The sequence below is a fragment of the Rutilus rutilus genome (genome assembly GCF_951802725.1).
Source record: "Rutilus rutilus genome assembly, chromosome: 11".
NCBI classification, from domain to species: domain Eukaryota; kingdom Metazoa; phylum Chordata; class Actinopteri; order Cypriniformes; family Leuciscidae; genus Rutilus; species Rutilus rutilus.
In genome coordinates, this window is record NC_140216.1 from 41,917,733 (window position 1) to 41,933,177 (window position 15,445).

At 41.2% G+C, this 15,445-nt stretch overlaps 1 protein-coding gene across 1 annotated transcript in view; it reads left to right on the forward strand.

The window, feature by feature from the left end:
* LOC311300292 (protein NLRC3-like) overlaps positions 1-15,445 on the forward strand; it is a 51,691-nt gene that overhangs the window by 22,778 nt on the left and 13,468 nt on the right. The window contains exons 2-4 of the mRNA XM_084424516.1: positions 13,853-13,924; positions 14,253-14,369; positions 14,849-14,965. Of these exons, the coding sequence (XP_084280642.1) occupies positions 13,875-13,924; positions 14,253-14,369; positions 14,849-14,965 (284 nt within the window). The 5' untranslated portion in view covers positions 13,853-13,874. The remainder of the gene's footprint in view (positions 1-13,852; positions 13,925-14,252; positions 14,370-14,848; positions 14,966-15,445) is intronic.

Here is a 15,445-nt window from a genome sequence, read left to right on the forward strand (position 1 = left end):
CCACCTACCAAATTGTACTGACGTCACACAACTTCACTACATGAGGTTATAACTATAGCTCCCATACAAGGACGCAATAATAGCATGATAACGTTAGCTTCGCGTTTCCCAGTGAGTATAAACAACGGTGGCGTCGTAAACAAATTTAGTCAAAGTTGTCAATAGCCTATAAATGAACATTCAAATTCATAACAAACAGTGGGTGAAAACAATCGTTCACACACTCTAAAAACTGCTGGGTTAAAAAATAACCCAACCTTAACCACACCGCTGGGTCACTATTGGACAGAACACGCGCTGGGTTGGTTTGACCCAAGTGCTGGGTTTTACCATTTAACCCATATTTCTGGGTCATTCATTTGACCCAACCAGTGGGTGAAATTAACCCTCTTGCTGGGTTAAGTCTTACTCATGTGCTGGGTTATTTCTTGTCTCATTGCCTTAATAAAATTAGTAACAAATATTTGTTATATTACGAATGTAAAATAATTATTATCTCTGTAATACAATAAACCAGAGAGGCCACTGTATATGTGATTTCAATCTCATTTTTATTTGTATTTATTTTATACATTTCTTTAATACTTTTCTTTATCGAATACAAATGTTAATCAATGTCAAAGGTCTGACATGTCCCCCTCGTCTCATTCCTGAGGCACAGAATGTGCAGCAATTCTCCAGTCATCTCATTTAGTAAATATTCAGCCATGTTGGTCCTCACCTGTTGATTACACAAGTCAAGTAAAGTAAAAAATCTTTATTTATATAGCGCTTTTTACAATACAGGTTGTATCAAAGCAGCTTCACAGTGATACTGTAACATGAAAATAATACAACAAAGTTTGTTTCTAGAAGAAAATTGCGTCATCGTCCACCTTAAGGCAAATCAATAATATTGTTGAATATTAAATGTCCCCAACTAAACAAGCCAAAAGCCAAGGCAAAACCTTGGGAGAAGGCTCAGTCATTCAGTTCTCCTCTGGCCATCGAGCAAACAGGCAGCATTACAGGTCAGAGGTCAGATTGAATAAGAACATTCAGAATATTTATCCAGTTCCATCTGGTTGGAAGTCGGAGTCATCACACCGGTATGGAGACGAGTTTGTTGAGGATCAGTCATGTCGATGAGGCCTTCACAGGGCTGATGAGGCTGGCACTTAAGGGATGCGTCATGGATGGGTCCAGGCGCAGGTCCACCTTCTGATCTGGATACGGCCCGGATCCGGCTGACTTCAGTAAACTTTAGAATGAACAGAAAGACAAACATTAGCATAGATGCCATTCTTCTTATTAAATATGAGTACATCAGGTGTTATAGGAAAGTGTCCCCGGTTCCGGCTGACCTATGCAGCCTAATAATCATTTAACTGATTTGAATAATAGAAATGTATAATGTTCTATATGAATGCCAGGTAAAAGAGATGCGTTTTAGTCTAGATTTAAACTGATAGAGTGTGTCTGCTTCCCGGACAATCACTTAAGAGTGTTGCAATAAAACTGACATGCAAGTTAAGCTTTTTTTTGTGGAAGTATCAATTTATTATTGAATATGCAATTAAAATTATTGCAAACATTACCAAATGACTAAATTTGAAAAATAAACAAAATGTGTATTCAGTATTTGCAAACTGAATTATACTAATAGTAATAAAAGAGTAATTTGGACAAATATTATCAACATTAAGGCATTGAAATAAAACATTACTTTATTCAAAGTAAAATATTACTGTAATGTTGATAGTGTCTTTAACATTAAAACTCACAAACCCACAACGATGCTCGTTAATCTCCTGACTGGCAGCGCTGATGATCGCCTCGTTTAGATGTTACACAATAAAATGAAAGATGACATGCATTTACATTTTTTTAAGTTTTAAATATTGACGATCATTCGTTCAACTAAACGGGTATAATTTTCTTCTCAAAACCTGTCCATTTATTTCTCCTTTTCTCAGTCGCTGTATATAAAGATTGCAAGTAGTCATACATTTACTAAAAAAACTAGGCTATATCAAGCTCTTGAAAGCCTTTTTTTGGCAGAAACGATGGTTCGAGACATTACAGAAGACACACGCAGACTGTGCTGGAACTTAGGCTACCTCAGTCACTTCATCTGACGAGTATTTCTAAAACTACGCCAGCAGACTTTTCACTCACAACTCACTAGCTAGCCTACATTAGAGACTCATTTCCCGCAGATTTTACGTGCGAGCCCTGTGAGGGAAACTGCACGTATGGATTTCATACAAAACGCTTTTCTCACTTTTAACCTTTCACAAATGGATGCCCCATCTAAGTTCTTTTTCAGTCTTGAGAGAAAGAATGGTCAGAGTCGTTGCATTCACTGTTTGTGCTCTGAAGATGGGCGTGAGCTAACAGAACCCTCTGAGATAAGAAAGAGGGCCGTACGGTTCTATACTGGGCTGTACAGCAGCGAGTATGTTGAGGATGATGATCTGTCTGCTCACTTCTACGAAGGTCTACCCCGTGTTTCAGAGAGCTCTAAAGCGGAGCTGAAGCTGCCGTTGTGTGAGCAGGAGCTGTTCACTGCTCTGAAAGCGATGGAGGGGGGTAAAGCCCCTGGCATGGATGGGCTCCCTGTGGAGTTTTACAGAGAGTTCGGGGCGGTTTTGGGTAATGACCTGTTGGGTGTTCTCAATGAGAGCTTAACTGAGGGGTTGTTGCCTTTAAGCTGCAGAAGAGCGATGATTACCTTGTTACCTAAAAAAGGTAATCTACAAGATATAAAGACCTGGAGACCAGTGAGTTTGCTATGCTCTGACCTGAAAATATTCTCTAAAGCCCTGGCTAATAGGCTGAAAAAGGTGATGGGGGAAGTCATCCATATTGACCAGACTTATTGTATTCCCGGACGATCTATTTTTGATAATGTTTGCCTTATACGGGATATTTTAAATATTTGCAATCTTTCTAGTGTTGATTTGGGTCTTGTTTCTATCGATCAAGAAAAGGCGTTTGACAGAGTCAAGCACAGATATCTTTGGAAAACTTTAAATGCTTTTAATTTTGGATTGGAGTTTATTAATATGATCAAAGTTATGTACCAGGACATTGAAAGTGTTTTGAAAATCAATGGTGGTTTGACTGCCCCTTTTAAGGTTTTTAGGGGCATTAGACAGGGTTATGCAATATCGGGAATGTTTTATTCTTTGGCTATTGAGCCTTTGTTGAATAAATTACGATAAAAAATTGAAGGTTTTTCTTTGCACAATGGTAATATATTTCAAGTTTCAGCTTATGCTGATGATGTCATAATCATGGTTAATGGGCAGCGAGATATTAACCATATGGAGGGTATTATAAGAGATTTTGGAGTTATCTCAGCTGCTAAAGTAAACTGGGAAAAGAGCGGGGCATTGGCTATAGGAAAATGGGAGCAGGGCCTACCAGTTTTACCTGATAGAATAACCTGGAAAAAGGGAGGTCTCAAATATTTGGGAGTTTATCTTGGAGATGCAATTACACAACAAAAGAATTGGGATGGGGTAGTAGAGAAGATGGTTGGTAGACTGGCTAAATGGAAGTGGATTCATTCACAATTATCTTTTAGGGGAAGAGTGTTAATAGTGAACAATTTGGTAGCTTCGGTACTCTGGCATAAACTGTTTTGTGTGGATCCACCCATAGGGTTATTATCTCAGCTGCAAATAATTTTTGTGGATTTTTTTTTTGGGATCGATTGCACTGGATTCCACAAAGTGTATTGTTTCTTCCTAAAGATGAAGGTGGACAAGGTTTGGTCCATTTGCCAAGCAGAATGGCAACTTTTCGTTTACAATTCATTCAGAGATTTTTAACAGGCCCCGATGATCTGGTGTGGAGGAACTTGACCAAAGTCATCCTACAAAGGGTGGAGGGACTTGGACTTGATGTTGGCCTCTTTTTTATGGATTACAGGAAGTTGAATCTGAATAACATATCTCCTTTTTATTGTGGACTTTTTAAAATGTGGGGACTCTTCACTCTCTAAAGAGAATGGACAATTCAGACTCTTTATTTTGGCTGTTGGAGGAGCCCCTAGTCAAAGGGGCTCGTCTAGATGTAACGGATGAGGTACCAGGCCTCACTCAGAAGTTGTGTGCCTCTGGAACTGTGAAGCTGAGGCAAATTGTTAGTGTGGCTGGACCTGATTTAAGTGATGTTACAGCAGTAGCCCTGATGCTGGGGCAAAGGTCAATTCGCCACACAGGAACAATAGTAGAAAAATGGAGGAAGAAGCTCACGGATGTGGAAATCACACTACTTAAGGATTTTGGGAAGGGTTTGGAGTTTCCGGATAAAGAAGATCTTGTTCCGAAAATTAGAATTACTCCGGATTTGAAGGATATGACAGGTCCTTTGCTAGACCTTCACGGGCTGAAAGATTTGGATTTGGACATATAGTAGAGGGCAAAGTTCTTTTTCAGTGTTGTGTAAAGGTTTTTAATAGAGTTGCTTTAAATGGGAGAGTTGATACAGTCTGGAAGGAAAAGCTTGGGATGGGTGAAAAAACGAAACCGTTTTGGAGAGTGTTTTATAAACCACCATTGATTAAGAAATCTGGAGATTTACCATGGAGAATTGTACACGGTTCTGTGGCAGTTAATGCAATTATTTCTGTTATTAATCCAAGTGTTAATGATAAGCAGCCATATCACCCTGTAGCCCAAGACTGGTTGCCCACTGAAGCTAAGCAGGGCTGAGCCTGGTTAGTACCTGGATGGGAAACCTCCTGGGAAAACCAGGTTGCTGCTGGAAGAGGTGTTAAGTGAGGCCAGCAGGGGGTGCTCACCCTGTGGTCTGTGTGGGTCCTAATGCCCCAGTATAGTGACGCTATATAGTGGACACTATACTGCCAAAAGAGCATCGTCCTTCGGATGAGACGTTAAACCGAGGTCCTGACTCTCTTTGGTCATTAAAAATCCCAGGATGTCCTTTGAAAAAGAGTAGGGGTGTAACCCCGGCATCCTGGCCAAATTTGCCCCTTGGCCTCTGTCTATCATGGCCTCCTAATCATCTCCATATACTGATTGGCTTCATCACTGTCTCCTCTCCACCAGTAAGCTGGTTTGTGGTGGGCGTTCTGGCGCAATATGGCTGCCGTCGCATCATCCAAGTGGATGCTGCACATTGGTGGTGGTTGAGGAGATTCCCCCTTCTATGTAAAGCGCTTTGAGGTCTCAGAAAAAGCGCTATATAAATGTAACAAATTAAGTGTGTGTTTTGTGGTCTAAGGGAAACAGTGTTTCATTGTTTTTTAGATTGTGTAAGACTTAAATCACTTTTTGTTTTATTGAGTCAAGTGTTTTCAAAATTTGGAGAGAAGTTCACGCATAATGCCTTTATTTTGGGGGCAGGGTATAGTCAAAAGCAAAGAGTAAAATGGCAGCTGATCAACTATGTAATTGGTCAAGCAAAGCTTGCAATTTATATAAGCAGGAAAAATAGAATAGAGAATAGACTTGGCCAAGAGATTATGTGTTTATTTAAAGCCTATGTTAAGTCTAGAATTGTTGTTGACTTTAAGTATTATAAAATAATGAATGATATGACAGCATTTGAAATGCAGTGGTGTTATAAAAATATTTTCTGTGCTGTGATGGGAGGGGATCTATCTTTTTCTCTATTTTTTTAATTGAGTTGTATAATGTATGATTGTGTTTTTGGAATTGATTTTATGGAATAAAATCTTTTTTTTTTTTAAAAATCAAAAATCTCTCTCTCTCTCTCTCTCTCTCTCTCTCTCTCTCTCTCTCTCTCTCTCTCCCTCCCTCTCTCTCCCTCTCTCTCTCTCTCTCTCTCTCTCCCTCTCAAATTCAAATTCAAATTCAAATGAGCTTTATTGGCATGACTTGTACAGTATTGCCAAAGCATTGGCCATTACATAAATGTACATTACATACACAAATAATCAATAAATTCAATAAATCAATCAGTAAACAAATGCAGGAATACATTTATATGAACAAGAAAAAAAGAAAGAAAAAAACGCATTAGTAACATTCAGACAAGACAAGAATGATTCTGACTGTAGTTTTGTCCACTGGCTGACTCTCTGAGTCTGTGGCAGGCTGTCACATATTTTGCTGCTGTTGTGATTGAGCTGGAGTTCTCTCCCAAAATATGATTTAATTTTTCTGAATTTGGTAATTCCATAAAATGTGGTTCTAGTTGTTGGAATCTAGTGAAATAGTCCGATCTAATGCTGTGATAGTGATCACAGTGTATCAGGAAGTGTTCTTCTGTCTCCACCTCTCTCTGAGAGCACAGTGAACACAGCCTCTGCTCTCTCGGCTGCCATCTCTGCCTGTGCCGTCCTCTCTCTACAGCCAGACAGTGGTCACTCTCACTCACACACACACACACACACACACACACACACACACACACACACACACACACACACACACCTCTCTCTACAGCCAGACTGTGGTCTCACAGCCTGTACTTGGTCAGGGTCTTTCTCACTTTATGCTCTTTCACACAGCTCAGGTATTCTGCTGGTTTATAATCTCTTTTCAGGAGTAAATAGAGTTCCATCTTCTTTTGTGATTTAGTCGCATCTTTCCAATAGTTAATGTAATTTTGTTTTTGTAATTTTATAATTTGGTTGGGCCAGATCGTGCTGTGCTGGTCTGGCTGTAGTTTCAGCATCAGCTGTGAGAGTGCGCTCCGGTGCCGGTTCTGCTCCTGACACCGCAGGGCCTCAGCCTGGAATGAGCTCGGGTCACTGCGCTCCGGTGCCGGTTCTGCTCCTGACACCGCAGGGCCTCAGCCTGGAATGAGCTCGGGTCACTGCGCTCCGGTGCCGGTTCTGCTCCTGACACCGCAGGGCCTCAGCCTGGTATGAGCTCGGGTCACTGCGCTCCGGTGCCGGTTCTGCTCCTGACACCGCAGGGCCTCAGCCTGGTATGAGCTCGGGTCACTGCGCTCCGGTGCCGTTTCTGCTCCTGACACCGCAGGGCTTCAGCCTGGAATGAGCTCGGGTCACTGCGCTCCGGTGCCGGTTCTGCTCCTGACACCGCAGGGCCTCAGCCTGGTATGAGCTCGGGTCACTGTGCTCCGGTGCCGTTTCTGCTCCTGACACCGCAGGGCTTCAGCCTGGAATGAGCTCGGATCACTGCGCTCCGGTGCCGGTTCTGCTCCTGACACCGCAGGGCTTCAGCCTGGAATGAGCTCGGGTCACTGCGCTCCGGTGCCGGTTCTGCTCCTGACACCGCAGGGCCTCAGCCTGGAATGAGCTCGGGTCACTGCTCTTCAGGTGCTGGTAGAATTTCACAGCTCTTTTCTGGATAGTGATCAGCAGGAGGTATTGTCCTAATTCTGCTCTGCACGAGTTGTTTGGTGTCGCTCTGTTTACTTTTAGGATGCTTTTACAAATTTGGGTATGCAGAGTTTCGATTTCCTCTTTTTCCCATTTTGAAAAGTCTTGGATTTTCAGAGGTCCCCATATCTCGCTGCCATACAGAGCAATGGGTTCGATTATTGCTTTTAGGATTTTTAGCCAGGTTTGAATTGGAATTTCATGTCGAATAGTATTTTTAATCATGTAGAAGACTCTCATTGCTTTTGCTTTCAGTTCATTCACAGCCAGATTAAAGTTCCCTGTTGAACTCAGTTTTAGTCCCAGATATGTGTATTCATGGGTGTGTTGGAGGACTTAGTTTCCTGCTCTGAAGATGTATTTATTTTCCCTACACCTGGATCTATTTTGAAAAATCATTATTTTTGTTTTAGCAAAGTTAATTTTGAGAGCCCACGTTAGACTGAATGTCTCTACGATGTCGAGGAGCTGTTGTAGTCCCTCTTTTGTTTTTGACAGAATGACTAAATCATCTGCAAAGAGGACACATCTGATCTCTGAGTCCGTCAGGGTTGGGCCGGGGGCAGTGGAGTTATTTAAGGCTTTGGCTAATTCGTTTATATAAATGTTAAATAGAGTAGGGCTCAATGGGCAACCTTGTCTGACTCCTTGATGTTGGGAGAAAAATTCTGTTCACTTATTCCCTATTTTTACAGCACATGTATTGTTTTTATACATGGTGTTTATCAGATCAAATGTTTTCCCTCCAATCCCATTTTCCAGTAGTTTTAGGACGAGTATTTCGTGCCAGATCGAATCGAAAGCCTTCTCAAAGTCAATAAAGCAAGCGAAGACTTTGGATTTATTCTGGTATACATGTTTATCGATGATGGTGTGGAGGGTGTAGATGTGGTCAGATGTTCTGTGTTTGGGCAGAAAACCAATCTGACTTTTGTCCAGAATTTCGTGGGTTTTGAGAAAGTTCTGCAGTCTTACATTAATAATCGAACAGAATATTTTCCCCAGGTTGCTATTGACACATATCCCTCTGTAATTGTTTGGCTCATATTTGTCTCCTTGTTTAAAGATTGGTGTAATCAGGCCTTGGTTCCAGGAGTCGGGGAAATATCCTACACTCAAAACAATGTTGAATAATTTGATTATTGCGGTTTTGAATTTGTCGTTGGTGTATTTGATCATTTCGTTTAATATTCCATCAATGCCACATGCCTTGTTGGGTTTTAAAGCATGTAGTCTCTCTAACCCCTTTCACACAGCGCTTTGAACCCGGGAAATTACCGGCAAATTGCCAGAGAACCTTCTGTGTGAATGCAAGCACGACCCGGGATTGATGCCGGGATCGATGCCGGGTTGGGGACCTAGTAACATTGCCGTGTTCAGTCCCGGAACACGTGCTGTATGAACAAAAGCCGTAATAATGCCGTGTCGTAGTGATGACGCTGAAGCGCGGGATCGTTCGCCAGCTGTGAAACGGTACGTAATGTGCAAGTTTATGATCGAATCAGAGTAAAAAATGCACAAGCGTGGTTTCTCGAGAGAGAGAAATCGCAGCTCATCAGCAAACTTAAGATGCTGCTGAGACATTACAAGTCACATCGATTTCACGTGTCTTTACGGGATTTTTACGGGTTGTGTGTGAACGCACTCTCTGATTGCGGAAAATCACTGGCAGTGTGAATGAACCAAAATCGAACAAACCCGGGTCAAATCCCGGGTCACTTTATCCGTGTATTTTCCGGAATCTCTGTGTGAAAGGGGCTTCTGTAAGCTCATTTACTGTGATTGGGAAATCTAGGGGGTTCTGATTGTCTTTAATTTTTTCTTTCAGGATTTCTAATTTGGTTTTTAATTCATTTCGAGCAGGATTTGTTTCAGTCGTTTTGTACAGATTTTCAAAGTGTGTCCTCCATATGTTCCCGTTTTGAATGGCCAGTTCCTCCTGCTGTGGTCTATAGAGAGTGTTCCAGTTGTTCCAGAAGTTACTGGTATTTATTGACTCCTCCATTTCTTGAAATTATTGTTCTGTGTGTTTTTCCTTTTTTACTCTAAGAGTTTGTTTGTACAGTCTAAGAACTTCATGATATTGATGGCGGAGTTCTTCATTGTCAGGATCTCTGTGTTTTTGATTTGACAGATTTCGTACTGTTGTTCGGATATGTTTGCACTCACTGTCAAACCACATTTCGTTGGTGTTTTTTGGTTTTCTTTTTGATGATTTCTTTTTCAAATTGCATATGGATGCTGTTTGGTGGAATATGTTTGTAATGTAGTGCCAGATTTATGCCTAATGTATTTTGTGAATATGTGTTAATTATAAATTTGTCTAATAATAATTTGATCGTTTGGCTTTCTATTGCATTTTGATAGTTTTCTGTGCTGTTTTTTTGTCCACTTGTAGGGCTGTTGCAGCTTCAGTAAATGAGAGGGCTGTCTGTGTGATTCATTGGTATGAGTTCGTTTTAAATATAGCGTAATTTTACAGTGGTCTGACAGAGGTGTTTGAGGACTGACTGTGAATGCTCTGAGATGCACTGGGTCAATGTCTGTGATGAAATAATCGACAGTACTGTTGCCCAGGAAAGAATTAAAGGTATAACAACCAAAAGAGTCTCCCCGTATGCGACCGTTCACTATATACAGGCCCAGTGATCGACAGAGCTCAAGTAGACTCCCCCCACTTCTGTTTGTGAATTGGTCATAATTATTTCTGAGCTGGTATGAGGGCAGAGGGTGGCTGGTGTTTGTATACTTGTCTCCCTGTGTGCTGACAAAGTCTGGTTCATTTCCAGTTCTGGCGTTTAAATCGCCACACATTAACACATTCCCTTTGGTCTGGAAATGGCCAATCTCATCTTGCAGGATGGAGAAGGTTTCTTCACTGTAATAGGGAGATTCGGCTGGGGGGAGGTATATAGCACACAATAATATGTGACGGTCTGTGGAGACTATGTCTTTTTGGATTTTTAACCAAATGTAAAATTTTCCGATTTGTATAGTTTTGATTGAGTTTATGAGATTTGCTCTATACCATATCAGCATCCCCCCTGACTCTCTGCCCTGAGTCACCCCTGTTAGTTTCGTTGATGGTAGAACTACTTCCCTAAATCCAATTGGGCAGCCAGTGGACAAATCCCTAACATTCCATGTTTCTTGCAGTATTATGATGTCAGAATCATGAATTTCTTTTTTGAAGTCTGAATGTTGAACTCTCTCTCTCTCTTTCTCACTCACTCTCTCTCACTCTCTCACTCTCTCTCACTCTCTCTCTCTCACTCTCTCTCTCTCTCTCACTCTCTCTCTCTCACTCTCTCTCTCTCACTCTCTCTCTCACTCTCTCTCTCACACTCTCTCTCTCTCCCTCTCTCTCTCTCTCTCTCTCTCTCTCTCTCTCTCTCTCAAATTCAAATTCAAATTCAAATTCAAATTCAAATGAGCTTTATTGGCATGACTTGTACAGTATTGCCAAAGCATTGGCCATTACATAAATGGACATTACATACACAAATAATCAATAAATTCAATCAATCAATCAATCAATCAGTAAACAAATGCATGAATACATTTATATAAACAACAACAACAACAACAACAAAAAAACACCTTTTTACATTTGTACCAACATTCAGACAAGACAAGAATGATTCTGACTGTAGTTTTGTCCACTGGCTGACTCTCGTAGTTTGTGGCAGGCTGTCACATATTTTGCTGCTGTTGTGATTGTGCTGGAGTTCTCTCCCAGAATATGCTTTAATTTTTCTGAATTTGGTAGTGCCATAAAATGTGGTTCTAGTTGTTGGAATCTAGTGAAATAGTCCGATCTAATGCTGTGATAGTGATCACAGTGTATCAGGAAGTGTTCTTCTGTCTCCACCTCTCTCTGAGAGGAGAGCACAGTGAACACAGTCTCTGCTCTCTCGGCTGCCATCTCTGCCTGTGCCTCTCTCTACAGCCAGACTGTGGTCACTCACACACACACACACACACACACACACACACACACACACACACACACACACACACACACACACACACACACACACACACACCTCTCTCTACAGCCAGACTGTGGTCACTCAGCCTGTACTTGGTCAGGTATTCTGCTGGTTTATAATCTCTTTTCAGGTGTAAATAGAGTTCCATCTTCTTTTGTGATTTAGTAGCATCTTTCCAATAGGTAATGTAATTTTGTTTTTGTAATTTAATAATTTGGTTGGGCCAGATAGTGCTGTGCTGGTCTGGCTGTAGTTTCAGCATCAGCTGTGAGAGTGCGCTCCGGTGCCGGTTCTTCTCCTGACACCGCAGGGCCTCAGCCTGGTATGAGCTCGGGTCACTGCTCTTCAGGTGCTGGTAGAATTTCACAGCTCTTTTTTGGATAGTGATCAGCAAGGGGTATTGTCCTAATTCAGCTCTGCACGAGTTGTTTGGTGTCGCTCTGTTTACTTTTAGGATGCTTTTACAAATTTGGGTTTGCAGAGTTTCGATTTCTTCTTTTTCCCATTTTGAGAAATCTTGGGTTTTGAGAGGTCCCCATATCTCGCTGCCATACAGAGCAATGGGTTCAATTATTGCTTTTAGGATTTTTAGCCAGGTTTGAATTGGAATTTCATGTCGAATAGTGTTTTTAATCATGTAGAAGACTCTCATTGCTTTTGCTTTCAGTTCATTCACAGCCAGATTAAAGTTCCCTGTTGAACTCAGCTTTAGTCCCAGATATGTGTAATCATTGGTGTGTTGGAGGACTTGGTTTCCTGCTCTGAAGATGTATTTATTTTCCCTACACCTGGATCTATTTTGAAAAATCATTATTTTTGTTTTAGCGAAGTTAATTTTGAGAGCCCACGTTAGACTGAATGTCTCTACGACGTTGAATGTCTCTCTCTCTCCCTCCCTCTCTCTCTCTCTCTCTCTCTCTCTCTCTCCCAGACCCAGAGAGAAGATAATGAATAGTGGAATAAAGTCGTTATTTTTTTTTACTTTTTTTTTGCGCACAAAAAGTATTCTAGTCGCTTGATAAACATATGGTTGAGCCACTGTAGTCACTTGGACTATATTAACGATGCCTTTAATAACTTTTCTGGGCCAGCAAGTTTCAATCCCTTAGAAGCCTATGGAGGAGTGATCCAGCTCTCAGATTTAAAGGAGTCATGACCTGTAATTTTCACTTTTCCACGAGAATCAATGTATGTTATGATTGCCTAACGATTATACACTGGCCGGGAAGCCGATATTTAAAAGTGAAGCGTTTGTTTACCCCTGGGTTTGTAAACCAGCCCACGTGCACACGCACTCAAATACGAGATTTTAATTTCTGCGCCGACTTGACGTCAAGACGGGGCAGGATATACCATATATGGACACCGCAAACCTATGCTGCAGGAAGCCCGCCCTGCCCCTCTCCGCCTCATATTCAGTCGAGAAAGATGCAGAAACGTAGTGCACACGTGAGTTGCTCTGTTGTTGATTGCAAGAATCAACATGGAAATGTGTTTTCTCTCCCAAGAACGGACCTAGCTATCAGGGACCAGTGGATTAAATTCATTTTTAATGACGCGGTTCCTACAACCCTTCCCACTGGCTTAACGTTCGGTGTCTGTGCTAAACATTTTACGCCGGAATCCTTCACAAATTTGGGGCAATATCAGGCGAAGTTGGCATCGAAGCTCCGTTTGGAAAAAGGGGCCATTCCAACAATCAGAGACTTGCCTGCATTGAAACGGTAAGACTGTTTTTATTGCTCTACTGTGTGTAACAAACAGTAGCTAACTGCTAATGCGGCTATTGTATGCTAGCGGGAGTATTAGCTTCGAGGTAAACATGGGGAATGGCTGCTACTTTGCAAACAACAAATGACTGAGATTGCAGTTACATTTAAAGTTACGCTAACTGGGCATGGCAGTCATAGTAATGAGAAATCAGAGAACCACAGACATTGAATTCCATAGGTCGCGGCCAGGTCGGGTTCATTCACAACTTGCGCCATGATGTCATTTTGGAATGATATGCTGAAGTTACCTGCGGTGTCAACCCCCCTCCTTCCTGCCACCTATCAACGCGCCCCTCATTTGCATTATTAAAATGACTGTCCACGATAGCCAAAATATCGCATCAGATCTCGCGAGACAATAATGCCTTTAGAAATAAGGGTCAGGGGAGCTCTGTGTTTATTTTTTTTCCACTTTTCTTTTTTAGAAGGGCCTGAAAGACTATAATAGAGCGTGGGTATCCAAGGTAATACTAGGTTATGACTCCTTTAATCAAAAATATCTTAATTTGTGTTCCGAAGATGAACGAAAGTCTTACAGGGTTGGAACAACATGAGGGTGAGTAATTACTGACAGAATTGTCATTTTTGGGTGAAGTAACCCTTTAACATGATTGAAAAAATCACATTATATGTTGATAATTATTGATTAGATATCAGAAATCTGATTAGTTGTGTCTCCATAAACACACTGAAGAAAATGTCCAATGAAATGTTTTGTATTTGAGTGTGTGTGAATGAGAGTTTCTGGTCTCTTACTCGAGCAGCTCCATGAAGACTGAATGAATCATGGACGACACACACACATTCAGACATGGAGATTCTTCTCCAGGATTCAGGTACTTCAATCTTCATATGATCTTAATGTTATAGAAGACTCATTTTCTGCACATAACAGGGTGGTGTGTGTGTTTGCCAGGGTTGGTATAGTGATCTGTTGTCTCTATCATATTCTGGTGCCGGGATATACAGTATTTGGAGACACTCAGGGTCTTTAAACACTGTCCAAAGACACACAGATACAGTAGACAGCTAGATGATATATGACATTATCCTTGGACAGTCTCATCACTCTTCAACACACTGTCTTAATAGACATCCTTCTCATGTGGGATTTATTTTCATGTTAAATCAGCCAAGTTGATTCTTGTCTCTGTTCTATTAAAGTCAGTTTAAGGGTGAAAGATCAATCTCACCGGAGTCCAGCTGTGTGTCCATGAGGAGTGACGCGTCTATGGGAGAGCCAATCAAATTTAAGGGAAAACACACATCAACTGATCTGAGGTACAACATATTTGTTTAGACAGACAGAAAGACCACAGACACACACAAATAATGCATGTATGTCATAATTTGGCAAATATCCACTTATTATCAAAACTCACACTATTATAAAGCGCTGCAACAGCAGGAGTCGAGCACAGGATCAGGTCTCCTCTCACAGCTGATCCAGAGCTTCAGTCCTGATGTTTGACGGACAGACAGAGAACTTTGAAAAGCGCTGAGCTTGGTTAAATAACTGTATTTGTAATTAGTTACTTTCCGCCTCTAGATATAGTTGGTGCCCTGAGGGTCTCGTCTCACACAGGGTCTTTATACACTTTCCTATTAAAAGAGCACACATCTATGTCAATAAACAGGTGAATGACCCTTGTACACTGTAATCACTCTTCAACATTTTCAGAAGCTTTTCTGCATCTGGATGTAAAAAAAAAAAAAAAAAAGCATTGCCAAAATGAACTCTTGTCTGATTTCTATTGAAGCCAAAGTTGCAGACAGAAATCAAACCCACCGGAGTCCAGCTGTGTGTCCATGAGGAGTGACACGTCTATGGGAGAGCCAATAACATTTAAGGGAAAACACACATCAACTGATCTGAGGTACAACATTTTTGTCTAGAGAGACTAGATCAGCTCTTCCCAGATCTTCTCTGGAGCCCCTAACACAACCACTACACATTTTCTTATGTCTCCCTCATATAAAACACCTGTTTCAGCTCATCAGCTCATTAGTAGAGACTGCAAGACCTGAATAGACAGATGGATGGATAAATGTAGATAAACCTCATATAGAGAACCAATCTATACATGTAAAATGAACTATATATTAGGGGTGTCCCCGACTATGGATTTTCATAGTCGAATCAGAATCGTAAAGTTTTGCCTATAGTCGACTAATAGTCGAATCATGTGTATGGGGGCGGGGCTTCAACATTTCAAAGCCGTGATGTACAGAAAATCACACAAAGATATAGAAGTAAATGTATAAAAACATTTTGGATCAATGAAACTAAGAAATAACATAACTCCAGAAAGGCCACACTGCAGACAGGATTTGCATTTCACATGCAAATCAAATTA